At 49.9% G+C, this 24960-nt stretch overlaps 1 protein-coding gene across 5 annotated transcripts; it reads right to left on the bottom strand.

Moving 5' to 3' along the window:
* Window positions 1-720: 720 nt before the first annotated feature.
* Window positions 721-24959, bottom strand: NOSIP (nitric oxide synthase interacting protein). Of its 5 annotated transcripts, none has more exons than XM_063802099.1 (10): window positions 24860-24939; window positions 21113-21231; window positions 5647-5717; window positions 4959-5064; window positions 3919-4000; window positions 2121-2280; window positions 1906-2024; window positions 1580-1767; window positions 1348-1456; window positions 721-832 (listed from the first exon to the last, which is right to left on the bottom strand). In XM_063802099.1, the coding sequence occupies exons 3-10, from the start codon at window positions 5714-5716 to the stop codon at window positions 761-763; spliced, it is 906 nt and encodes a 301-aa protein (XP_063658169.1). In that variant the 5' UTR covers window position 5717; window positions 21113-21231; window positions 24860-24939; the 3' UTR covers window positions 721-760. The 5 variants fall into 5 exon arrangements, with proteins under 5 accessions (XP_063658169.1, XP_054528772.1, XP_016792042.1 ...); XM_054672797.1 differs by having other exon boundaries at window positions 2112-2280; XM_016936553.3 differs by lacking the exon at window positions 21113-21231 and having other exon boundaries at window positions 24860-24959.
* Window position 24960: the final 1 nt, after the last annotated feature.

Consider the following 24960-nt stretch of genomic DNA (forward strand, 5'->3'; position numbering starts at 1 on the left):
GATGCTCCTGACCGCCTTTCCTAGTCCGGGTGCTGCGCACTTTTTCACAGAACTGCACTTCCTTTGTGGGTCTAATCACACTGCAGCCCGGAAGACACGTTCCTGGGCATTTCCTGTTCTTCAAACCTGGCAAAAATCCGGGAACCCTAACAAAGAACTCGAGGAATTTCTATGTAGCTCATTAAAGTGGCGCACTCACACGGTCTTGGCTTAGACTTGGACTTCCGGCCACTCAACCAATTTTAATGCTGTGCATTTGCGTTCTATTCAGGTTTTTTTCTTCTTTGAGATGGAGTCTCGCTCTGTTGCCCAGGCTGAAGTGCAATGGTGCGATCTTGGCTCACTGCAACCTCCGCCTCCTGGGTTCAAGCGATTCTCCTGCCTCAGCCTCTGGAGTAGCTGGGATTACAGGTGCGCACCACCATGCCCGGCTAATTTTTATATTTTTAGTACAGACAAGGTTTCACCATGTTGGCCAGGCTGGTCTCGAACTCCTGACCTCAAGTGATACGCTAGCCTCGGCCTCCGAAAGTGCTGGGATTACAGGCGTGAGCCACCGTGCCTGGCCAGATTTTGTTCTTAATGTGAGACCACATTCAATATGCTTAGCCCGCTCTTTCAAACTCCAGCGTGCACTGTAGGAGCGCTGTTTGCACGGCCCGGCATCCTCGCCTGCCCTGTCCCCGGGGCGCCCACGCCGCGAATGAAAGCGCCACGTCGTTGCGCACCCAAGCCGGTTTATTTGGTCTCCCGCACACACTCAGGCCTGCATCACCGGCCGTGATTTCTCCGCTTGCAGCTTCACTCCGGAGCCCGCGAAGCCGGTACCGCCCTGGGGGAGGTAGGGAGAAGGACGAGGTGGAGGCCGGCCCGGGGGTGACCAGTGGGGCTCCAGGTGGTAGTGGGGATTCCTAAGCGGGTCAAGGTGAAGCGGGTTGCTGGCTAAGGAGTAGGAGTTGGGGAGGGGGCGAGGCGACCGCAGTGGGTACGGATGGACAGGGCGCAGGGCGCAGAGAAGAGGGTAGAGAGTGGCAGGGGAGGAGCCTTGGGAGGGAGCGTGTGGAGGGGGTGGAGCCGTGGAGGGCTGGAGGCAGGGAAGGGGCGGGGCCTTAAAAATAGGGCAGGGGCAGGGCCTTGAAAAGGAAGGAGGAGGCGGGGCCTAGGAGAGCAGGGGGAAAGGGCGGGGCCTTGCAGGAGAAAGCGGGGGTGGGGGGGGCGGCCTTACAGAGCAGAGAAGAAGGCGGGGCCTTGGAGAGTTGGGGGAAGGGGAGGAGACGAAGCCTTGGAGGGGGTGGAGAGGGGCGGGGCCTTGGAGTGCTGGGGGAAGGGGAGGGGTGGGACTCTTACCCGCTGCAGCACGATGATGTCGCGGTCTGTGAGTTTGTCTCCAGTCACAGGGTCCACCATGTCCTTCCGAATCAGCTTCTCCACGCATTCGAGGGTGACCACAGCCCCACTACGGTGAGGCCGAAGGCGGGAGACTCTGATCAGAGGCCTTCCTGGGGACCTACTGGCCCCAAAGCCGGACCGCTCCGCAGGTTCCCGGGTGGTCCCTTCCCTCCCCTCCCAGGTGACTCACGAGGGCCGCAGCACAGCGCAGGGGGTGGCGTTGCTCAGGCTGTCGCGGGTCACGGCGCACACGTAGCGCTCGCTGCGCGTGATGAGCCCCACGCGGTCCACGGAGCTGTCTAGCGGTGTGAAGTGCACGGGCGTCAGGTCCGACATGCGCAGGGGCTTCCCTGACATGGGGCAGGTCACCGTGCGGGACTGCAAGGGGCAGAGAGAGGCGGGCTCAGTAGGCAGGGCTGGCGCAGGTGGAGAGCGCGTGGTCCCTGTGCGTGAGGAGGACGGTGGGGAACCCTGGCGCCCTGGCACCGTGCGTACCGGGGCGCTGTGGGGGCTCACCGGCTTCTCCAGCTTGGTGGCCTTGGCTTCGGGCGTCAGCGACGGGATCCAGAAGCTGGGCAGCACTTTGTCCTTGTCCTTAGTTGGAGGACCCACACTGGGCCCAGGTTGGACATCATCTGTGGGGGAAGGAAGGGACTCAGATGCCGCCCCCTGGGCCCGCCCAGCCCGCGGCGCCCCGCCCGCCAACCCACAACAAGCCCAACCTGAGTCACCTGGGCTGGTGCCGGAGAGGGCCTTGGCTGTGAAAGGGTTGAGGGGCCGGCTCACGATAGCCGACTCCTTCTCCAGGAAGCCCCGCACATGGTCCTGCGAGGCCGCCCGCTGAAGCTCCTTCTGCTCCTCGCGCCGGGTGCCCCGCTGCTTCTCGTAGGCCTGCGTCGGGGAAAGTGGGCTGAGCATCTGCCCGTGGGGCTGGGGGTATCTTCCTCCCATTTCACAGGTAGGTAAACTGCGGCCCACAAAGGGGACCCTCTGATGGAGGCACTATGTGGCAGAGGGTGGTAACTGCCACCCTGGGTGGGTGTGAACCTTACTGCGTTGTATAGCCAGAGTGCCAGGGCTCAAAGCCCATCTCTGTCACTCTGTGGCCTAAGTGAGCACGATGACCTCTCCTGGCCTCAGTTTCTTCATCTGTAAAACAGGCTAACAATGGTTACCCACCTCAGTGGCTCACTGAAGGGTTACATAAGGTGAGTGTTTACAGCATGGAGAGCCTCACCTGGCACTCAGCTAAGCATTTCATTAATGTCACCTGCTGGCCAATTAAGTTTTCTATACAGTGCATGCCCCAGCCCGTGTTTGGGACAGGGGACGTAGACTTCAGATCTAAGGGAATGCTGAGGAGCCCATGTCTATGGACGGACAGTGAGTGAGGACGGGAGAAGTGAAGCCACGACCTGAGCTCAGCCCTGCCTGGCGCACAGCAGTTGCCCGGGCGGTGCTGCAGTTCCAGACCACCCTGGGCCACCCAGCTGAGTGAGGAGGTAACAGTGACAGTGATGGATGCTCATGAGGGCCTCCGACATGACCACCAGGCTGTGTGGAGGACATGGGCACAGGGGGAGCCACATGCTTGGGACAAAAAGCCCAATAAGCATGTGACCTGTAGTGTTTCCTGAGCGCCAGCAACCAGGCAGGGGAAGAGGGAGACAGACCCACTGTGCCTCAAACAGGGCCCCTCCTACCCATCAAATGGCTTTGTCCATGGAAGGCCAGGCCGGGTTCCCAGTAACACGCCTTGAGAATGCTCATCTGCGTGTACCTCCCAGGTGCCCTGCTGTGTCCTCTGATTTGGCCGTCAGCCCGTTTTACAGACGATGAAACTGAGGCCCAGAAAAAATGAGGTGATGTCAATTCACGTAGCACATCTTTTTTTTTTTTTTTTTTTTGAAACAGAATCTCGCTCGGTTACCCAGGCTGAAGTGCAGCGGTGCCATCTCAGCTCACTGCGACCTCTACCTCATGGGTTCAAGCGATTCTCCTGCCTCAGCTTCCTGAGTAGCTGGGATTACAGGCGCCCGCCATGCCCAGCTCAATTTATTTTTTTATTTTTAGTACAGACAGGGTTTCACCATGTTGGCCAGGCTGGCCTCTAACTGTTGACCTCAAGTGATCCGCCTGCCTCGGCCTCCCAAAGTCCTGGGATTACAGGTGTGAGCCACCACCCCCGACCCATTTAGCACATCTTTACTAAGGACCTAAGCCACAGGGTGGGAAAACTCGAAGTCCATAAGGGAAAGTGGGCATGTGTCAGACAGCCACATGTACAGCTACAACTATGCTAAGTGCTAAGAGAAGAGGTGACTGGGGCAGATCCTGGGGACTGGCAGGAGCTCAGAGGAGGCAGCATCTGGGCTGAAATCGGTGAGAAGGATTTGGCCGGAAGCAGGGGAGGGGAATGGTGTACCAGGCAGAGGGAACTGAGATCGGAGGGCTCTGAGTGGCTCTGCCTGTGAGCTCAGACTCAAAAGCTCCTGCCTCCGTGTGCCGCCTTCTCCCCATCCCCATCACCTTCATCTGCCGGGCAATCTCCTTCTTCTGGTGCAGAATGTACTCCAGGATGGCCTCACGCTCATACAGGTAGCCATCTGGGCTGCAAAGACAGGGTTCAATGAGAAAGAAAGAAAGTGATCCTCCCGCCTCGGCCTCCCGAAGTGCTGGGATTACAGGCAGAAGTCATCATGATCAGTCCCAAGTTCAATTATTTGCTAGAATTCACAGAACTCAGCAAAGCTGTTATACTCATGGTGATAGTTTACTGCAGTGAAAGGATGCAGATTAAAATCAGCAAAGGAAAAAGGCACATGGGGTAGAATCTAGTAGAGACTAGATTTGAGCTTCCAGCTCTCCTCTCCCAATAGAGCTGCAGGGAAAGTGCTTCATTCTCTCAGCAACAATGTGTGCCACATATTGTTGCAGCCACGAGTTCGAGACCAGCCTGGGCAACAAAGTGAGATCCCCTCTCTACAAAAAACAAACAAACAAAAACGCCAGGTGTGGTAGTGCACACCCGTGGTTCCAGCTACTCGTGGGGGCTGAGGCAGGAGGATCACCTGAGCCTGGGAGATCAGTGAGCCAAGATGTCCCCATTGCACTCCAGCCTGGGCAACAAAGCGAAGACTCTGTCTCAAAAAAAAAAAGAAACCTGAAGGTGGCCTTGGGGGCCCTGATCATTAATTACTGTCTTCTACAAAATATACCACTAATTGAGCACGTATTTAGTGCCTGGACTCAGCACCTGTTAAGCCTTTGCCCTACCATCAGAGGTAGGTCATGGGAAGTGTCCAAAGGTGAGCTGCTCCGATGGCCTCGGCAATGCTCTGAGAGCCCTACACCCCATTAGAAGTATGTTCTTTTCCATATGTTCCACACTGTGAAACAGATGCTAGGATCATGCCCACGTCCCAGGTGAGAATACAGAGGCTCTGAGGATAAACTGCTCATCCAGGGTTCCCTGGCTGTGCAGGTGGCCAGACCCACACACACAGCCTCCTCCTGGCGGTTCCCTTGCTCTCCCCACCCAGACCTACCCATCCCTGTTCCCAGCTCACGTGACAACAGGATCGTGGCAAGGCTGCAGGGAGAGACAACAGCAGTCGAAGTCCTTCACGGCATCCCGGCTCAGTCGAATGTTCTGGGTCCCGTAGCCCGAGGCCGCTGGGGACAGAGATGGGCAGAGTGATGGAGGGGCGGAGCAACAGGAGACATGTCTGTCTCCAAAGCCCCAGAGAGAGGCACAGAGACAACGCGGTGGTGGGGGTGGGGGACTCAGAGAGAAACAGGCAGTCGGGAGCCGCTGCCTGTGTGCTGGGGCCACGGGCTGAACCCACAGGGAGTTGTCAACCCTGGAGGGTGAGAGGCAGACAGGCCTGGTCACTGAGTGGCAGCTTGGTGGAGGGGTTGACGGCTGACTCCCCTCCACCCTTCTGACTGTGACCAAGCTCAAGTGCCTGTCCCTCTTTGGGCCTCAGTTTCTTCCTCTGGAACATGGGGTAACAAGAGCGCCCTCCCGGACACTCTGTTGGGAGGAGTGAGTTCATGCGCAGAAGGCAGAGAACACAGTGCCGGGCCACATGGGGTCATGGGATCACCCAGCTGTTGTTTACATGGTCATGGCCATCAGTGTATATCGGGGGCGGGAGAGAGACAGGGACAGAGGAAGCAAAACCTGGGGCACGAGGGGAGAGGGTGACTCCAAGACACAGCCATGTCCCGCCTCGTCCCACCCCAGCCCTGCACCTGTGTCCTTCTTCTTCTCGTGGTAGGTGTAGACGGCCCCTGCGGTGCAGTTCTTGCCATGCCGCGTCATCCTAGGGAGGAAGGGACAGTGGCAGGACTGTGGTTACTGGAGGCAGGCAGCACAGGGAAGACCTCTGCAGCCCTCAGAGCTGATCTGCCCCCCTTGATGGGAAAGCGGAGGCGGAGAAGGGGGGTGAGGTGGAAGAGAGGGAGGGCATGTGGTCGCCAGGCCTCCTCCAGGAAGTCCTCCTTCCAGACTCACCTAGACTCATACGAAAATAGCACCTTTAACAACAAAACTCTTTGTTTGGAGGTAAGAGGGTGAGAGACCAGAGTTCAAATTCTAGCCACTACTTCAGATTAGCTAGGGTGGTGGCTGTGCCATTTAATGGAGGGGGAAAAAAAACACACCAAGGGGGCCACTATTGTTGATGAATCCACTCCACCTTCCCTTCCCCTCTCATATCTGTAAGCTCTGACTGAGGCCAAGGCGTGGACCAGCCCAGTGATTGGCTCAAGGCTGGGCACTTAGCTAAGGCTTGACACTTAGCTAAGGCTTGACCCAATCGCTGCCTGCCAGTCCACTAGCGACTGGATCTAGCAGCTGTGATTATGTCTCAGATCGACCGATCAGAGGGCAGGTCAGAGTAGGGCTCTGTGTCTAGGGGAAGAGCTACCTCCACTCCCACTGCAGGTAAAGGAGGAAGAGAAGACCCCAGAACCCTGGAGCTCAATTCAAAAAGCAAAGCTTTTTTTATTCTGTAAGTTTTCAAACACATACAAAACCAGAATAGTATAAGGAACCCCCATGATGTACCCATGTCCTGCAGTCCAGCAGCTGTCAACATTTTGCCACCTTACTTTGATACCTTTGATCATTCCCCATACTTAAGGGCAACCCCCACCCTTTTAAATGACTTTATTGAGACACAATTCACATACCATAAAATTAACCCTTTTAAAGTGGTTTCAGACCAGGTGTAGTGGCTCACGCCTGTAATCTCAGCACTTTGGGAGGCTGAGTCAGGTGGATCACTTGAGTTCAGGAGTTCCAGATCAGCCTGGCCAACATGGTGAAACCCCGTCTCTACTAAAAATACAAAAATTAGCTGGTCGTGGTGGCACACGCCAGTAATCCCAACTACTCAGGAGGCTGAGGCACTGAGAATCACTTGAGCCCAGGAGGCAGGGGTTGCAGTGAGCCGACATCGTGCCACTGCACTCCAACCTAGACAGAGCAAGGCTCTGTCACAATTAAAAAAAAAAAAAAAAGACATTGCCTAAGCCAAGATAATGCACATTTATTCCTATGTTTTCTTCTAGGGGTTTGATCATTTTAACTTTTACTTTTTGAGTTAATTTTTGTGTATGGTGTGAGGAAGGGAGCCCCCTACTTTTTTGGAGTTCATTTGTAAAAGGAGAAGCCCTGAACCCACAGAGGCTGGGCAGCTTTCACCAAGACTGCTTGGCCAGTAAACAGCCTGCACGCCTGTTTGTTTGTTTGTTTTTTGAGACGGAGTTTCACTCTTGTTGCCCAGACTGGAATGCAATGGCATGATCTTGGCTCACTGAAACCTCTGCCTCCCAAGTTAAAGCGATTCTCCTGCCTCAGCCTCCCAAATAGCAGGGATTACAGGTGCCTGCCACCACACCTGGCTAATTTTTTTGTATTTTTAGTAGAGACGGGGTTTCACCGTGTTGGCCAGGCTGGTCTTGAGCTCCTGACCTCAGGTGATCCACCTGCCTCAGCCTCCCAAAGTGCTGGGATTACAGGCGTGAGTCACTGTGCCTGGCCCCTGCAGGCTTTTTTATCCCTTAAAATGATTTAGAGCCAGGCTCAGGGCTCACACCTGTAATCCCAAAACTTTGGGAGGCTGAAGCAAGAGGACTGCTTGAGCCCAGGAGATGGAGATGAGCCTAGGCAACACAGCAAGATCCATCTCTATTAAATTTAAAAACAAAGAAGTTGATGGCCAGGTGCAGTGGCTGATGCCTGTAATCCCAGCACTTTGGGAAGCCGAGGCGGGGGCGGATCACGAAATCAAGAGATCGAGACCATCCTGGCCAACATGGTGAAACCCTGTCTCTACTAAAAATACAAAAATTAGCTGGGTGTGATGGCACATGCCTGTAGTCCCAGCTACTCGGGAGGCTGAAACAGGAGACTCATTGAACCTGGGAGGTGCAGGTTGCAGGGAGTGGAGATTGCACCACTACACTCCAGCCTGGTGACAGACAGAGACTCTGTGAAAAGAAGAAGAAGAGAAGAGAGAAGATCTAGTAACATTATATACTAGTCTCACTCATCTCTAAGTTGCCACCTAAAAATTCTCCCAAGCTTAAACAGTTGCAAAGGATACAATTTCCAGCAATGTAAATGTGTAGCTGATGGAATCTAAATACTGTAATAATTTGAGACCATTTGAAAAATGCAAGAAAAAGCTGTTTCAACAGCAGAAAATTATACATGTCCTGTTTTTCTCTTTGAACTTGTATTTCCATTCCACTTCCCTCTCTGCCACCCATTTTTAATCTAACATCGTTTTTTCTTTTTGTTTTTTTTTTTTTTGAGACAGGGACTCACTCTGTTGTCCAGGCTGGAGTGCAGTGGTACAATCACAGCTCACTGCAGCCTTGACCTCCTGGGCTCAAGTGATTCTCCTGCCTCAGCCTCCCGAGTAGCTGGGACTACAGGCACGTGCCACCACGCCCAGCTAATTTTTATATTTTTAGTAGAGATGGGGTTTTGCCATGTTGCCCAGGTTGGCCTTGAACTCCTGGACTCAAGTGAACTCCTGGCCTCCCAAAGTGCTGGGATTACAGGTGTGAGCCACTGTGCCCAGCCTGAAAATACTTGCTTTAGTGATCACCCTGTTATATGTCTCTGCAAGAAATAAAAAATATGGATAGGAAATCCTTTTAAACATTTCCCATTGTTCCTAGGCTATAAGAGTCCAATACTCTTCTAGATCAGTGGTTCTCAAAGTGTGGGTCCTAGGACCCTGTGGTCCCCCAACACATTTCTAGACAGTCTGCAAGGTCAAAACTGTTGTCTTAATAATACTAAGATATTATTTGCCTTTCTGATTCTCATTCTCTCACAGGTACACCAGAGGCTCCATGAGGTGTGACACTGCAACACTAAATTAGTAGTAATTTGTTACAACAATGATAGGAAACTAATATAGTCACCAGGGAAACGCACATTAAAACTTCACTGAAGGCCGAGCACAGTGGCTTACACCTGTAATCCCAGCACTTTGGAGGCTGAAGCGGGCAGATCACTTGAGGTCAGGAGTTTGAGTCCAGCCTGGCCAACATGGCAAAACCCCATCTGTACTAAAAATACAAAAAGTTAGCTGGTCGTGGTGGTGTGCGCCTGTAATCCCAGCTACTGGGGAGGCTGAGGCATGAGAATCGCTTGAACCTGGGAGGCGGAGGTTGCAGTGAGCCGAGATCACGCCACGGCACTCTAGCCTGGGGGACAGAGCGAGACTCCATCTCAAAAAAAAAAAAAAAAAACAAAATAAAACTTCATTGAGATACCTCCCCACACGCACCACAAGGGTTGCAATTAGACAGAGGGGTGCAGGCGAGGACATGGAGCTACTAGAACCCTCGTGCACTGCTCAGGGGAGTGCAGACCAGCACAACCACTTTGGAAAGCAACTGTCAGTATCTACTGAAGCCAGGCATATGCCAGTCCTATGAGCCAGCAATTCGTCTCCCACGTATACACCTAACAGAAGGGTATACCTGTTTACAAGACACATACACTGCCCTATTCACAATGGCTCATAAACTGGAAACTACCCCATGCCTGTCAGCACAGAGTAGATAAAGAAACTGGGCCATAGTCACATAATGGAAACACCCAGCAATGAGACACAACAGCCTACTGTCATACCCATAGTATAGCTGAATCTCACAGACACCACGCAGGCGAGACACCAGACACGCAAAAGAAAACTTACTGTATGATCCCATTCATGTGACGTTCAAAAACTCACAAAGTAATTACTACACCAGAAGTTATGTGTGGGTGGGTGTGGTGGCTCACACCTGTAATATGAACACTTGGGGAGGCCAAGGCAGGAGGATTGTTTGAGCCCAGGAGTTTGAGACCAACCTGAGCAACATAGCAAAACCTTGTCACTACAAAACATAGAAAAATTAGCTGGGCATGGTGGTGCATGCCTGTAGTCGCAGCTACTTGGGAGTCTGAGATGGATCACCTGAGCCCAGGGAGGTCAAGGCTGCAGTGAGCCATGACTGGGCCATTGCACTCCAGCCTGGGAGTCAGAGTGAGACCCTGTCTCAAAAAAAAAAAGTCAGGTGCCTTTGGGAGGCAGAAGGTGGGGGTGACTAGGAGGGGCACAGGTAGCATCTGGGAGGCTGGGAATGTTGTTTCTTGATCTGGGTGCTGGTTACATGGGTGTGTTTGCTCTGAAACTCGCTGGGTTAGACAGTTATGCTTTCTGTACTTCTCTGTACATGTTATAAAAAGAAATTGGCTGGGTGCCGTGGTGCACGCTTGTAATCTCAGCACTTCGGGAGGCTGAAGCTGGAAGATCACTTTAGCTCAGGAGTTTGAGACTAGTCTGGGCAACATATTGAGACCCCCATCTCTACAGAAAAAAAAATATATATATATAAATTTGCTGGGTGTGGTGGCACACGCCTGTAATCCCAGCTACTCAGGAGGCTGAAGCAGGAGGACTGCTTGAGCCTGGGAGGTGAAGGCTGCAGTGAGCCAAGATGGAGCCACTGCTCTCCAGCCTGGGCAATAGAGTGAGAACCTGTCTCAAAAAAAAAAAAAAAGAAAGAAAGACAGAAAGAAAGAAATTAATGGCGGGGGAACCCCCACTCCATCTTGGACATCATTCCCCATCAGCCCACCAGGCACGTCCTTGGTCTTTATGTGGCTACAGATTCATCCCTGAATGAACACAACTCTTGGATTTGACACCTGTGGACAGACATCCTTGTCCACTATGACAAAGCAGTTTGGTACCCAATGTCTAGCACGTGTCCAAGGATGTTTTTCAGATAAATTCTTTCTTTCTTTCTTTTCTTCTTCTTTTTTTTTTTTTTTTTTGAGACACTCTCGCTCTGTCGTCCAGGCTGGAGTGCAGTGGTGCAATCTCTGCTCAGTGCAACCTCTGCCACCCGGGTTCACGCCATTCTCCTGCCTCAGCCTCCCAAGTAGCTGGGACTACAGGCGCTCGCCACCACGCCTGGCTAATTTTTTGTATTTTTTAGTGAAAACGGGGTTTCACCGTGTTAGCCAGGATGGTCTCGATCTCCTGACCTCGTGATCCGCCCACCTCGGCTTCCCAAAGTGCTGGGATTACAGGCGTGAGCCACTGCGCCTGGCCTTTTCTTTAAGACAGGGTCTCACTCTGTCATCTAGGCTGAATACAGTGGTACAATCATAGCTCGCTGCAGCCTCAAACTCCTGGGCTCAAGTGATCCTCCCACCATAGCTTCCCAAGTAGCTGGGAATACAGGCATGCACCACCATGCCCAGCTAATTTTTTATCCAGACGGGGTCTTGCTATGTTGTCCAGGTTGGTCTTGAACTCCTGGGCTCAAGTGGTCCTCCTGCTTTGGCCTCCCAAAGTGCTAGGATGAAGGGTACGAGCCACTGCACCCAACCCTGCTTTTAAGATAAATTTTAAAAGTGGAATAACTGGTTCAAAGGGTGTGTGCATTTAAAATGTGGTTAGAGGCTGGGCTGAGTGCAGCAATGTTTACAACTAATTGATCACAACCAGTTACAGATTTCTTTGTTCCTTTCCACTTCCACTCCTTCACTTGACCAGCCTTAAAAATATAAATACATATACATACACATACATATATATATATATATATATATATATACTTTTTTTTTTTTTTGAGACAGAGTCTCGCTGTCGCCCAGGCTGGAGTGCAGCGGCATTATCTTGGCTCACTGCAACCTCTGCCTCCCAGGTTCAAGCAAATTCTCCTGCCTCAGCCTCCTGAGTAGCTGGGATTACAGGCGCGTACCACCATGCCCAGCTAATTGTTGTATTTTTAGTAGAGATGGGGTTTCGCCATGTTGGCCAGGCTGGTCTTGAACTCCTGACCTCAGGTGGTCCACCTGCCTCGGCCTCCCAAAGTGCTGGGATTATAGGCATGAGCCACCGTGCCCAGCCAAAAAACTTTTTTTTTTTTTGAGACGGAGTCTTTCTCTGTTGCCCAGGCTGGAGTGCAGTGGCGCGATCTCGGCTCACTGCAAGCTCCACCTCCTGGGTTCACGCCATTCTCCTGCCTCAGCCTCCCGAGTAGCTGGGACTACAGGCACCCGCCACCACACCGTATAATTTTTTGTATTTTTAGTGGAAACGGGGTTTCACCGTGTTAGCCAGGATGGTCTCGATCTCCTGACCTCATGATCCGCCCGCCTCGGCCTCCCAAAGTGCTGGGATTACAGGCGTGAGCCACCGTGCCCGGCCCCAAAAATTTTTTTGTTAGAATTTACTAGTTGCTCTCCATACAGACTGCACAGGTCTATATACCTCCAACAACATGAGAGAGCCACTCCTCACAACTTTGCCCCAGGGCTTCCTGGGACTGGCTCTGAGCTGTGCCTGGGTCAGCAAGGAACCTCCTGCACTGTGCTGTGGAAAATGTGCCATCAGTGAGAGACTGGGAGAAGATACTTGTAATGCCTACAATCAACAAGGGACTAATATCATTTTCATTTTTATTTTATTTATTTTGAGACAGAATCTTGCTCTGTTGCCCAGGTTGGAGTGTAGTAGCATGATCTCGGCTCACTGCAACCTCTCTGCCTCCTGGGTTCAAGCGATTCTCCTGCCTCAGCCTCCCCAGCAGCTGAGATGATAGGTGTCTGCCACCAGGCCCGGCTAATTTTTTTGCATTTTTTTTTAGTAGAGACAGGGTTCACCACGTTGGCCAGGCTGATCTCGAACTCCTGACCTCAGGTAATCTGGCCACCTTGGCTTCCCAAAGTGCTGGGATTACAGGCATGAGCCACCACACCCAACCAACAAGGGACTAATATGTAGAATAGTCAGTTCTACTATAAGGTATGCATTCATAGAAATCACAGCAATATGCAAAATCCTGCAGTCAAAAACCACAAGGCTTACAGAGAAAACAGGATTGTGTCACAATCCTCGTAAACTTTGTCGGTGATGCTTAAAGAAAAAGATAAGAACAGAATACAAAAGGAGAGAACAGTTTCACACGGGCTAGGTGGTTAAGACATACCAACATACTCCAAAAATATGGCAGTTGACCTTTACAAAGACTTGAAGTTTGTTGTGGCAATGGGTGTGGGGTGGAGGGAGCGCCTTGTGAATTACTGTGATGTGGTGGAAAGAGGGTTATTTGAGATCTGATGGAAAGTCCTAGTACCAGATGTGGATGGGTGTGGCTCCTAACACCCGGGGAACTGCGGTGGTGGTATTTGTTTGAAGTGCCGTGTATGTGTGCTTTGTGTATTCCTACACACACACTTATAGCAGAGTGCAGTTTCCTGGATTCACCTTGGATGCACATAAGCAAATGTGAAATTGGTGTTATGCTCAAATTGTTCCCTGATATATCAACTGCATTGGAATAAATTCACATTTTCAAAATAAGCATTATAGCAGAACTGATGGTACATGAAACTCCAGCAAATCAAGAAGAAAATAACAGCCACTCCAATAGAAAGATGAGTAAAAGAGGCTGGGTGCCGTGACTCATGCCTGTAATCCCAACACTTTGGGAAGCCAAGGCAGGAAGATTGCTTAACGCCAGGAGTTCAAGACCAGCCTGGGCAATATAGCTAGACCCCATCTCTAAAAAAAAAAAAAAAAATTGTTTTTTTTTTTTTTTGAGACAGAGTCTTGCTCTGTCACCAGGCTGGAGTGCAGTGGCGCAATCTCGGCTCACTGCAACCTCCGCCTCCCAGGTTCAAGCAATTCTCCTGCCTCAGCCTCCTGAGTAGCTGGGACTACAGGCGTGCGCCACCACGCCTGGCTAATTTTTGTATTTTTAGCAGAGATGGGCTTTCACCACATTGGTCACGATGGTCTCGAACTCCTGACCTCGTGATCTGCCCGCCTCGGCCTTCCAAAGTGCTGGGATTACAGGTGTGAGCCACCGTGCCTGGCCTACAATGATACATTTTAAAGAACATTTGGCCGGGCACGGTGGCTCACACCTGTAATCCCAGCACTTTAGGAGGCCGAGGTGGGCGGATCACTTGAGGTCAGGAGTTTGAGACCAGCCTGGCCAACATGGTGAAACCCCGTCTCTACTAAAAATACAAAAATTAGCCGGGCGTGGTGGCAGGCGCCTGTAATCTCAGCTACTCAGGAGGCTGAGGCAAGAGAATTGCTTGAACCCGGGAGGTGGAGGTTGCAGTGAGCCAAGATCATGCCATCGCACTCCAGCCTGGGGGACAAGAGTGAGACTTCGTCTCAAAAAACAAAAACAACAACAACAACAAAAAAGAACACCTGCAGGCGGGGCGAGGTGGCTCATGCCTGAGGTGAGCAGATCACCTGAGGTCAGGAGTTCAAGACCAGCCTGGTCAACATGGTAAAACCCTGTCTCTACCAAAAATACAAAAATTAGCCGGTCGTGGTGGGCACCTGTAATCCCAGCTACTTGGGAGGCTGAGGCACAAGAATCGCTTGAACCCAGGAGGCGGAGGTTGCAGTAAGCCGAGACTGTGCCAATGCACTCCAGCCTGGGTGACAGACACTCGTCTCAAAAAATAAAGAAAGAAAGAATAAAATATAAAGAACGCTTGCAGACAAAAGGCTCCACATGACACATATTAGTTGCATTCAGGAAAGATTGTCTCCTGCTCTCAAGTAGCCTGCAAGCAGGATCCAGAAGTTGGGGTTGGGAGCACAACCAAGGGTCCCACCGATGTAAAAAGCAACTTCATCTCTATCGCCCCCTTCTGGTTGCTTTGAAAAACTTGCCTTTCCCATTCAAAACTTGAAACACAAACCTCTGGGAGCTATGGAGCTCTCTCTCCCCCTACTGGCGTCTTCTCAGAAGCCACTCTTTGGGTTTTAGGTATATTTACACAGAATCAAAGCAAAGACCTTTACAGTTGGATGCGATCTGACAAATGTATACACCCTTGTGACCATGACCCTATGGAGATACAGAACCTTCCTATCACGCTAAATACCCCCTCACGCCCCTTCCCGATCAATGTGCCCCCTGAGGCAGCCAGGGCTGCTTGCAGAAGGGCGACCTTGATCAAACACCCCAACTTGACCCAGGGTCCCCTCCACACGCCAGGCTCCTCCTCCGACTTCCCCCTGACCCCCAAGCTTCTCAGTGAATGTCCAACACCTGTTGCCTCCCCTCACTCACCTGCCATCCGCTCCCCAGCCCCCACAACTGCCACTCATGAAGGTCACGGTGACCTTTTCATGGACACATTCCCCACTCTATTCTTAGTTGTCAACTCCCTTGACCCTCTGCAGTATTTGGCTCTGGGCACCTCGGCTTTCCCAGAGATGGGCTTGCTTGCTGTTTTCTGGCCAAGAACTGAGGTTTCTACATAGATGCGGACATTTTCCCTCCAAAAATAGGAGGAACACCTATAGAGGGAGCATTTAAACTTTTTTTAATTTAATTTTTTTTTTTTGAGATGGAGTCTTGCTCTGTTGCCCAGGCTGGAGTGCAGTGGTGTGATCTCGGCTCACTGCAACCTCCACCTCCTGGGTTCAAGCAATTCTCCTGCCTCAGACTCCCAAGTAGCTGAGATAACAGGCGCCCACGCCCAGCTAATTTTTTTTTTTTTTTTTGTATTTTTTAGTAGAGACAGGGTTTCACCATGTTGGCCAGGCTAGTTCTGAACTCCTGATCTCAAGTGATCCACCCACCTCAGCCTCCCAAAGTGCTAGGATTACGGGCGTGAACCACTGCGCCCGGCAAACTCTTTGATTTTTAAAACTCAGTGATTTTTAAGATCCTGAGACCAGAAAGCACGAGCGCCTCCAACCAAGGGTTGAAGAATAGCCAGTTTCAGGATTTACAAACTCTGAAAGCTGAGCTCTCCTGCCCCACACTATATTGTCTCTTTGGTAGGTCCAATTTCAAACTACAAAGCAGACTGCTGCCATCTGCTGTCACCAGCATTTCAGAGAGGAAACAGGCAAAGAGCAGGAGCGACCGATGTCAGCATAATCCCTACCTCACAGCACAGGAAACAGGCTCACAGCATGTCCCAGCTGGGAAATGGCAGAGCTGGGACTCAGACCCAGGCAGCCAGGCTCTGGAGCCATTCCTTTTAACTAGGTGACAACTGTCAGTTTTCCTAGGAAAGTCACAATCTCAGAAAAAAGGCCAATCAGGCTGGCCACGGTGGCTTAAACCTGTAATGCCAGCACTCTGGGAGGCTGAGACGGGCGGATCACAAGGTCAAGATGTTGAGACCATCCAGGCCGACATGGTGAAACCCCATCTCTACTAAAAATACAAAAATTAGCTGGGTGTGTTGGTGCGCGCCTGTAGTCCCAGCTGCTCGGGAGGCTGAGGCAGGAGAATCGCTTGAACCCAGGAGGTGGAGGTTGCAGTGAGCCCAGATCGCACCACTGCACTTCAGCCTGGCGACAGAGTGAGACTCTGTCTCAAAAAAAAAAAAAAAAAAAAAAAGCCAATCCGTTCCTTTATTTGTAGCCTTTGAAATCCAGAATGTATTTTAACTCTTTCAGCACATCTCAGTAATTTCAGTAATTCAGATGCTAAATTTTCTTTTTTTTTTTCTTTTTTTTTTGAGATGGAGTTTCACTTTTATCACCTAGGGTGGAGTGCAGTGGTGTGATCTCGGCTCACTGCAACCTTCACCTCCCCGATTCAAGTGATTCTCCTGCCTCAGCCTTCTGGGTAGCTGGGATTATAGGCACCCGCCACCATGCCTGGCTAATTTTTTGTATTTTTAGTAGAGATGGGGTTTCGCCATGTTGGGCAGGCTGGTCTCAAACTCCTGACCTCAGGTGATCCACCTGCCTCAGCCTCCCAAAGTGCTAGGATTACAAGCGTGAGTCACTGCACCCAGCCTTTTTTTTTTTTTTTTTTTTGAGACAGAGTCTCGCTCTGTTGCCCAGTCTGGAGTGCAAAATAGTGCAATCTTGGCTCACTGCAACCTCCACCTCCAGGGCTCAAGCCATTCTCCTGCCTCAGCCTCCCAAGTAGCTGGAATTCCAGGCGTGTGCCACCATGCCCAGCTCATTTTTGTATTTTTATATTTGTATTTTTAGCACAGATGGGGTTTCACCACATTGGCCCGGCCATCAGATGCTAAATTTTCATTGGAGATACTTTAAAATATATATATATATGGCTGGGAGCAGTGGCTCACACCTGTAATCCCAGCACTTTGGGAGCCCAAGGCGGGCAGATCACCTGAGGTCAGGAGTTCAAGACCAGCCTGGCCAATGTGGCGAAACCCTGTCTCTACTAAAAATGCAAAAATTGGCTGGGTGTGGTGGCAGGTGCCTGTAGTCCCAGCTACTCGGGAGCCTGAGGCAGGAGAATCGCTTGAACCTGGGGGCAGAGGTTGCAGTGAGCCAAGATAGGGCCACTGCACTCCAGCCTGGCCAACAGATCAAGACTGTGTCTCAAAAAAAAAAAAAAAAAAAAAAAAAAAAAAAAAGCCCGGCTCTGAAGCAGACCCTGGCTCTAAGCATTTTACTGAATATCGTAACACCTCAAACGGTTGAATATCACAACACTCCACTGAATATCACAGCACCTCAAATAGTTGCTATAAATGAAGAGAGGCACAGAGGCGGTGCCCTAGGTTATGCAGCTAGTGAGTCCTACAGCTGAGTTTGATCCAAGCACCTGTGGCTTTGACCATCCACTGTGCCAGCTGGCTGCAGGCGGCCTCAGGCACTGTGCTGAACTCTGGGAGTGGATCAGACAGCTAGTGTGTGTCTTGTCCTCCCCTGAAATCCTGTCTCCTTTCTCCTCCAGAGCACTGCCAAGGTTTGCCTCCTCCGAGAAGCCTGCCTCTCCGGGATCAGTTAGGTTCTCCTTGCACTTGACCGTGCCCTGAGCTACCTCCGTTACAGCCCGTCCCTCGGTATTTCGGCTCCAGAGTAGGGGCCCTGGTTGGTGGGGCCTGGGTTGAACTTCAGTCTGGGTCCCAGCATTGCCTGGCACCTGGGAGGTCTCAGAGATGTCATGATAGAATCAATGAACCACCTCCAATCCTAGGGCCAGGGGAGGTGGGTTAGCAATGAACTAACCATGCAGCCATGACATCATGCCATTAATACACTAATAATTCATTAGTAACACGTGAATCACAGAAGCACTGGAAGAACAGAAGTAATCATCACATCCTTCAACCCCTTAAGAATCAGACCTTGTGGGAAGCACTTTCCACATGTGAACACATTCGGTCCTCATGACAACCTCCCCACGTTCTGCCCATTTATTTTATTTTATTTTATTTTATTTTATTTTATTTTATTTTATTTTATGTATGTATGTATGTATGTATGTATGTATGTATTTTGGAGACAGTCTCACTGTCACCAGGACTGAAGTTTTTTTTTTTTTTTTTTTTTTTGGAGACGGAGTCTCACTCTGTCACCCGGACTGGAGTGCAGTGGCACGATCTTGACTCACTGCAACCTCCACCTCCCAGGTTCAAGTGATTCTCCTGCCTCAGCCTCCCAAGTAGCTGGGATTACAAGCACACACCACCATGCCTAGATACTTTTTTTGTATTTTTAGTAGAGACGGGGTTTCACCATGTTGGCCAGGCTGGGTCTTGAACTCCTGACCTCAGGTGATCTACCACCTCGGCCTCCCAAAGTGCTGGGATTACAGGCATGAGCTGCCGCGCCCAGCCTTGCTCATTTAATAGGTAGGAAAATTGAAGCTTGGAGAAATTGGCCTCTTCCTCAGTCTATTCCTTGACAAACCAGCCTCAGGGGGGCTTTTCAGAATGGAAGTTTGATTAAGTCACTCTCTTCAACTGCTTCTTGGACATGACTCAAGACAAAAACCAAACTATTCAGACTAAGTGTAAGAGAAATGGGAGAATAGGAAAACTGCCATTTTGCAACCTCTGGTGAAATAGTTGACTCAGGCAATGATTGTTGATGGATGGCATTAAAGGAGAGGCTGATGGGGCCTGGATAGTCACAGGATGCTAATTCTTGCTACTGGAAAATACACAGTTGTAGCTTTACAATGTGGTTTTCGATGGCTGCCACCTGTCTCAGTCTGCTCCAGCTGCCATAACAAAACACCACTCTGGGTGGCTTAAACAACAGACCTATTTTCTCCAGTTCCTGAGGCTGGAAGTCTAAGTTCAGGCTACCAGCATTGTGGGGTTCTGGTGACACCCTCTTCCTGGTTTGCAGATGGCTATCTTCAGTGGCAGAGAGAAAGCTCTCTGGTGTCTCCTTCTGTTTTTTGGGAGGAGTCTCACTTTGTCACCTAGGTTGGAGTGCAGCGGCGGATCTCACCTCCCAGGCCCAAGTGATTCTCCTGCTTCAGCCTCCTAAGTAGCTGGGATTACAGGCGTCCACCACCATGCCTGGCTAATTTTTTTTTTTTTTTTTGAGACGGAGTTTCGCTCTGTCACCCAGGCTGGAGTGCAGTGGCGTGATCTCGGCTCACTGCAAGCTCTGCCTCCCGGGTTCATGCCATTCTCCTGCCTCAGCCTCCTGAGTAGCTGGGACTACAGGCGCCCGCCACCACGCCAAGCTAATTTTTTTGTATTTTTAGTAGAGAGGGGGTTTCACCATGTTAGCCAGGATGGTCTCTATCTCCTGACTTCGTGATCTGCCCACCTCGGCCTCCCAAAGTGCTGGGATTACAGGCGTGAGCCACTGCGCCCGGCCTCATTTTTGTATTTTTAGTAGAGACAGAGTTTCACCATGTTGGCCAGGCTGGTCTTGAACTCCTGATCTCACGTGATCCACCTGCCTTGGCCTCCCACAGTGCTGGGATTATAGGCATAAGCAACCATGCGCAGCCTCCTCCTATTATAAGGACACCAATCCATCAGATTGGGGCCCCACTCTTTCACCTTAATTATCTCCACAAAGGCCCTACCTCCAAATATAATCACCTTGGGGAATTAGGGCTTCAAAATACGAATCTGGGGGGGACATTCAGTCTATAATGCTGCCTGAGCCTGAATGAATTTCACTACCCCTGAAAGTGGGGCACCCAGGCTGTATGCAACATGAAGCAACCAGCTCTGAAGTAATCACCTGACAGCTGAATGGAAATTTAATCAAATATTTACATTCAATTTCCTGATTCTAGGAAGTCAGAGGATATAGCAGGGAATAACAAAAAAGGGCCAGAGAGTAAATGTTTTGAACTTTGCAGGCCAAACAGCCCCTGTAAGTACTCCACTCAGCCCCTGTATCATAAAAGCAGCCACAGACACACAAACGGGCATGGCTGTGTTCCAATAAAACTTTATTTTTAGACTCTGACATGGAATCACATATAATTGTCATAGGTCACCAAATTCATTCTTTTGGTTTTTTCCAGTTATGTAAAAACGTTAAAAACCAGGCCAGGTGCAGTGGCTCACACCTGTAATCCCAGCACTTTGGGAGGCCGAGGTGGGCGGATCATGAGGTCAGGAGATTGAGACCATCCTGACTAACACGGTGAAACCCCGTCTCTACTAATAATACAAAAACAAAATTAGCCGGGCGTGGTGGCGGGCGCCTGTAGTCCCAGCTACTCCGGAAGCTGAGGCAGGAGAATGGCATGAACCCGGGAGGTGGAGCTTGCAGTGAGCGGAGATCACGCCACTGCACTCCAGCCTGAGCGACAGCGAGACTCCATCTTATAAAAAAAAATGTTAAAAACCATTTTTAGTTTGCAGGCTGAACAAAAACAGGTAGCAGTTACAAAAGTCAGATATCTCCTGGCTGTTGTGGCTCGTACCTGGATAGGGCGCTTTGGGAGGCCAAGGCAGGAGGATCACTTGAACTCACGAGTTCAAGACCAGCCTGAGCAACATGCCAAAACCCTGTCTCTACCAAAAAAAAGCAGCAGCAGCATGGTTTTTGAGACCAGACTTGAACTTGCTATGGGCAACATAGCAAGACTCCATCTCCACAAAACAAAATTTAAAAAATTAGCCGGGCATAGTGGCATGCGCCTGTGGTCCCAGCTACTTGGGAGGCTGAGGCAGGAGGATCACTTGATCCCAGGAGGTTGAGGCTGCAGTGAGTTATGATCGTGCCACTGCACCACTGCACTCCAGACTGAGTGACAGAGTGAGACCTTGTCTCTGGGAAAAAAAAAAAAATGCCGGGTGAGGTGGCTCACACCTGTAATCCCAGCACTTTGGGAGGCCAAGGTGGGCGGATCACCTGAGGTTGGGAATTTGAGACCAGCCTGACCAACATGGAGAAACCCCATCTCTACTAAAAATACAAAATTAGCTGGGCGTGGTGGTCCATACCTGTAATCCCAGCTACTCGGGAGGCTGAAACGGGACAATCACTTGAACCCGGGAGGCGAAGGTCGTGATGAGCCAAGATCGCACCATTGCACTCCAGCCTAGGCAACAAGAGTGAAACTCTGTCTCAAAAAAAAAAAAAAAAAAAAAAATCAGGATATCTGATAAGGGAATTGCAGTGAGAATATATTAAAAACTTACAACTCAATAATGAAAGGACACCTAACACAATTTGAAAATGGGTAAAGGATTGGAATAGACAGTTCTTCAAAGATCTACAAATGGCCAATAAGCATGTTAAAAGACACCAGTTCACACCCCCTAGAATGACTATAATCAAAAAGATAAATAATAAGTGCTGGTGTGGATATGGAGAAACTGGAACCCTTATACATTGGTGGTAGAAATGTAAAATGGTACAGCCATTCTGGAAAAGTCACAGTTTCTCAAAAGGTTAAATAGTCACCTTTTGACCCAGCAATTCCACTGCCAATAGAAATAAAAACATACATCCACGCAGGCCGGGCGCGGTGGCTCATGCCTGTAATCCCAGCACTTTGGGAGGCCAAAGCGGGCGGATCATGAGGTCAAGAAATTGAGACCATCCTGGCCAACATGGCGAAACCCCATCTCTACTAAAAATACAAAAATTAGCTAGGCGTGGTAGCGCATGCCTGTAGCCCCAGCTAGTCGGGAGGCTGAGGCAGGAGAGTCGCTCAAACCTGGGAGCCGAGATCACGCCACTGCACTCCAGCCTGGGTGACAGAGCAAGACTCTGTCTCAAAAAAACAAAAAAAAAGAAAAGAAGTATATCTTGGGTAAAGGAATATTATCCAGCCATAAAAAGAATAAAGTAGCTGGCTGGGCGCCGATGGCTCACACCTGTAATCCCAGTACTTTGGGAGGCCAAGGCAGGAGGATCACTTGAGCCCAGGAGGTTGAGGCTGCAGTGAGCCATGATCGAACCACTGCACTCCAGCCTGGGTAACAGAGCAAGGCCGTGTCTCGGGAAAAAAAAAAAAAAAAGAAGTATTGATACATGCCACAACATAGGTGAACCTTGAAAACATGCTAAATGAAAGAAGGAAGGCAGTCACAATAATATTTTATGGTTTCATTTGTGCAAAATACCCAGATTAGGCAAATCCATAGATATAGCAGAGTAGTGGCTGCCAAAGACTGGGGTGGGGAGGATTGGGAGGAAATAGGGAATGACTGCTAATGAGTACCAGGGTTTCTTTTTGGGTGATGAAAATATTCTTAAAATGATAGTGTTGATGGTTGCACAACTCTGTCAACGTACTAAACACCACTGAATTGTATATTTTCAATGGGTGAACTATATGTTAGGTAAATTATATCCCACTAATGCTTTTTTTTTTTTTGAGAGGGAGTTATGCTCTTTTGCCCAGGCTGGAGTGAAGTGGCATGATCTCAGCTCACTGCAACCTCTGTCCCTAGGGTTCAAGCAATTCTCCTGCCTCAGCCTCCTGAGTAGCTGGGATTATAGGTGCCAGCCACCATGACCAGCCAATTTTTGTATTTTTAGTAGAGATGAGGTTTTACGATGTTGGCCAGGCTGGTTTCAAACTCCTGACCTCAGATGATCCACCTGCCTTCACCTCCCAAAGTGCTAGGATTACAGGCATGAGCCACTGTGCCTGCCCAATGGGGATTTTTAAAACAGGTAGCAGGATTTGAGTTTGGTCTGTAGAACATAATTAGCTGATCCCTGACATGAGGAAACAAGTAAAATGAGGCCGGGCTCAATGGCTCACACCTGTAATCTTAGCACAGCACTTTGGGAGGCCAAGGCAGGAGGATCGCTTAAGCCCGGAAGTTTGAGACCAGCCTGGGCAACATAGCGACACCTTGTCTCTATCTATTTTTTCTTTTTTTTTTTTTTGAGACAGAGTCTCACTCTGTCGCCCAGGCTAGAGTGCAGTGGCGTGATCTCGGCTCACTGCAAGCTCTGCCTCCCGGGTTCACGCAATTCTCCTGCCTCAGCCTCCTGAGTAGCTGGGACTACAGGTGCCTGCCATCATGCCCGGCTAAGGGGTTTCACCGTGTTAGCCAGGATGGTCTTGATCTCCTGATCTCATGATCCGCCCGCCTTGGCCTCCCAAAGTGCTGGGATTACAGGTGTGAGCCACTGTGTCTGGCCTATTTTTAAATACTTAAAAAAAAAGAAAGAAAACAGAAGCAGGTAAAATGAGACCACAAAAAAGCAAACGGGACAAATTCAGATGGTGGGATGATCAACTGAACTAGAATTAGTTTCTTCAATGAATCGATTACACCAAGAAACAACCAAAGTGGAGTGGAAGGGGGAACAGTTCTAAATTAAGAGAGATGTAAAAGACGATAGCAATTACTTAACTATATCCTGATTCCAACAAACCCACAGTTACACTGGACTTGACTCTGCACCATGTAATGGATAGTAGTCTAGCATTACGGTTGTTCTTTTAAAGTGTGATGATGGTATTGTGGTCATATCAGCAATGTTTCTGGTTTTTACACACGCACCCTGTTAGATAAAATTTATAGAAGGTCATTGGTTTGGATTGAGCTCCTGCACTAGGTTCAACAGACCAAACCAAAATGGAGACACTCATGCTAAAGTTCCATGCTTCCAAGCCAAAACTAAGTTGATATCTGATCTTCTGAGATATCAGGAGAGAGATAATAGCCAAATCCCCAAACAACCCAGTTTTAGCCCACCTGATAAAGGAAGTCCCCTCTACTTTAACCTTTAACTTAGAAATTTAATCAAGTTAATCAATTTAATCAACTAGCTTTTTGTTTTCCGTTTCTGATTTTCTCAGCCCTTTGTCTCTGAAAACAACCTCTGCTCAGCTCATTGGAACACTCACGCTATTTTCCATAATTAGATGTTGATTGTAGATTCACGAATAAATGCCAATTAAGATCTTCTCACTAAATGTGTTGCAATTTTGTCTTTTGACAATCCTTAAGTGTCATGATGCCTACGATTTGTTTTAATCTCTTTAAGTTTAAAAAAATACAGCAAGTATGGCAAAAATAATCATTGGTGATTTGGGTGACAGGAATTCCTGTATTCTTCTCTCACTTTTATATAAGTTTGAACATTTTCATAAGAAAACATTAACATCAAACTGCCTCAAGGACCGTTCAAGCCCCAAGTTCACAGAATTAGCAGCACAATCAGAATGGGAATCCATGACTGCCTGACCCCGAAGCTCCACACAAGAAAACGTGAATCCCTGCACCAACCCCGAGAGGGAAGGGGCTGTCAAAAAGGTGAAGAGAAGGTGGCGATGGATGACTGCACAATCTAGTATCGCCCGCCGTCCCACCATAGTCTGAGAAACTGAGGCCAGGAAAGGAGTTCTCTTTCCTCAACTCCCACTCCTCAGACCCCCAGCAATCCCAGTCCACTCCTTCCCTTGGGACCACCAGCAAATAGCCATCATCTACAGCAGAACTGTAACTCTCAGGAGAACTGGCCGATGCTAGCTACCACTTGACTGAGTTTATAGTGAGAGAGAGAGACAAAGAGAGAGAGAACTGCCCGATGGACGGTTGGCCACCTCCAGCAGAGTGTAGTTCAGCTTCAAACTTGGGGCGCCCGGACAGCTGTATTAATAATGATTGACAGGGAATCGGGAATCCAAAATCTTGCCCCAGTCTCCCTCAAGACCCCAGGCCTCTAGCCCGCAGGAAAGCGATCCCAGCAACACTCTTCCTGCACCGCCTCGAACTCACCTCACTAACGACTCCCAGTCCCTCGGTCGCTTCTTCAACTGTGCCCCGATACCGGAAAGGAGCACTATTTTCCCCCTCCGCTCCGCCCACTTCCGCCCAGC

The sequence above is a fragment of the Pan troglodytes genome, chromosome 20 (assembly GCF_028858775.2).
Source record: "Pan troglodytes isolate AG18354 chromosome 20, NHGRI_mPanTro3-v2.0_pri, whole genome shotgun sequence".
NCBI classification, from domain to species: Eukaryota; Metazoa; Chordata; class Mammalia; order Primates; family Hominidae; genus Pan; species Pan troglodytes.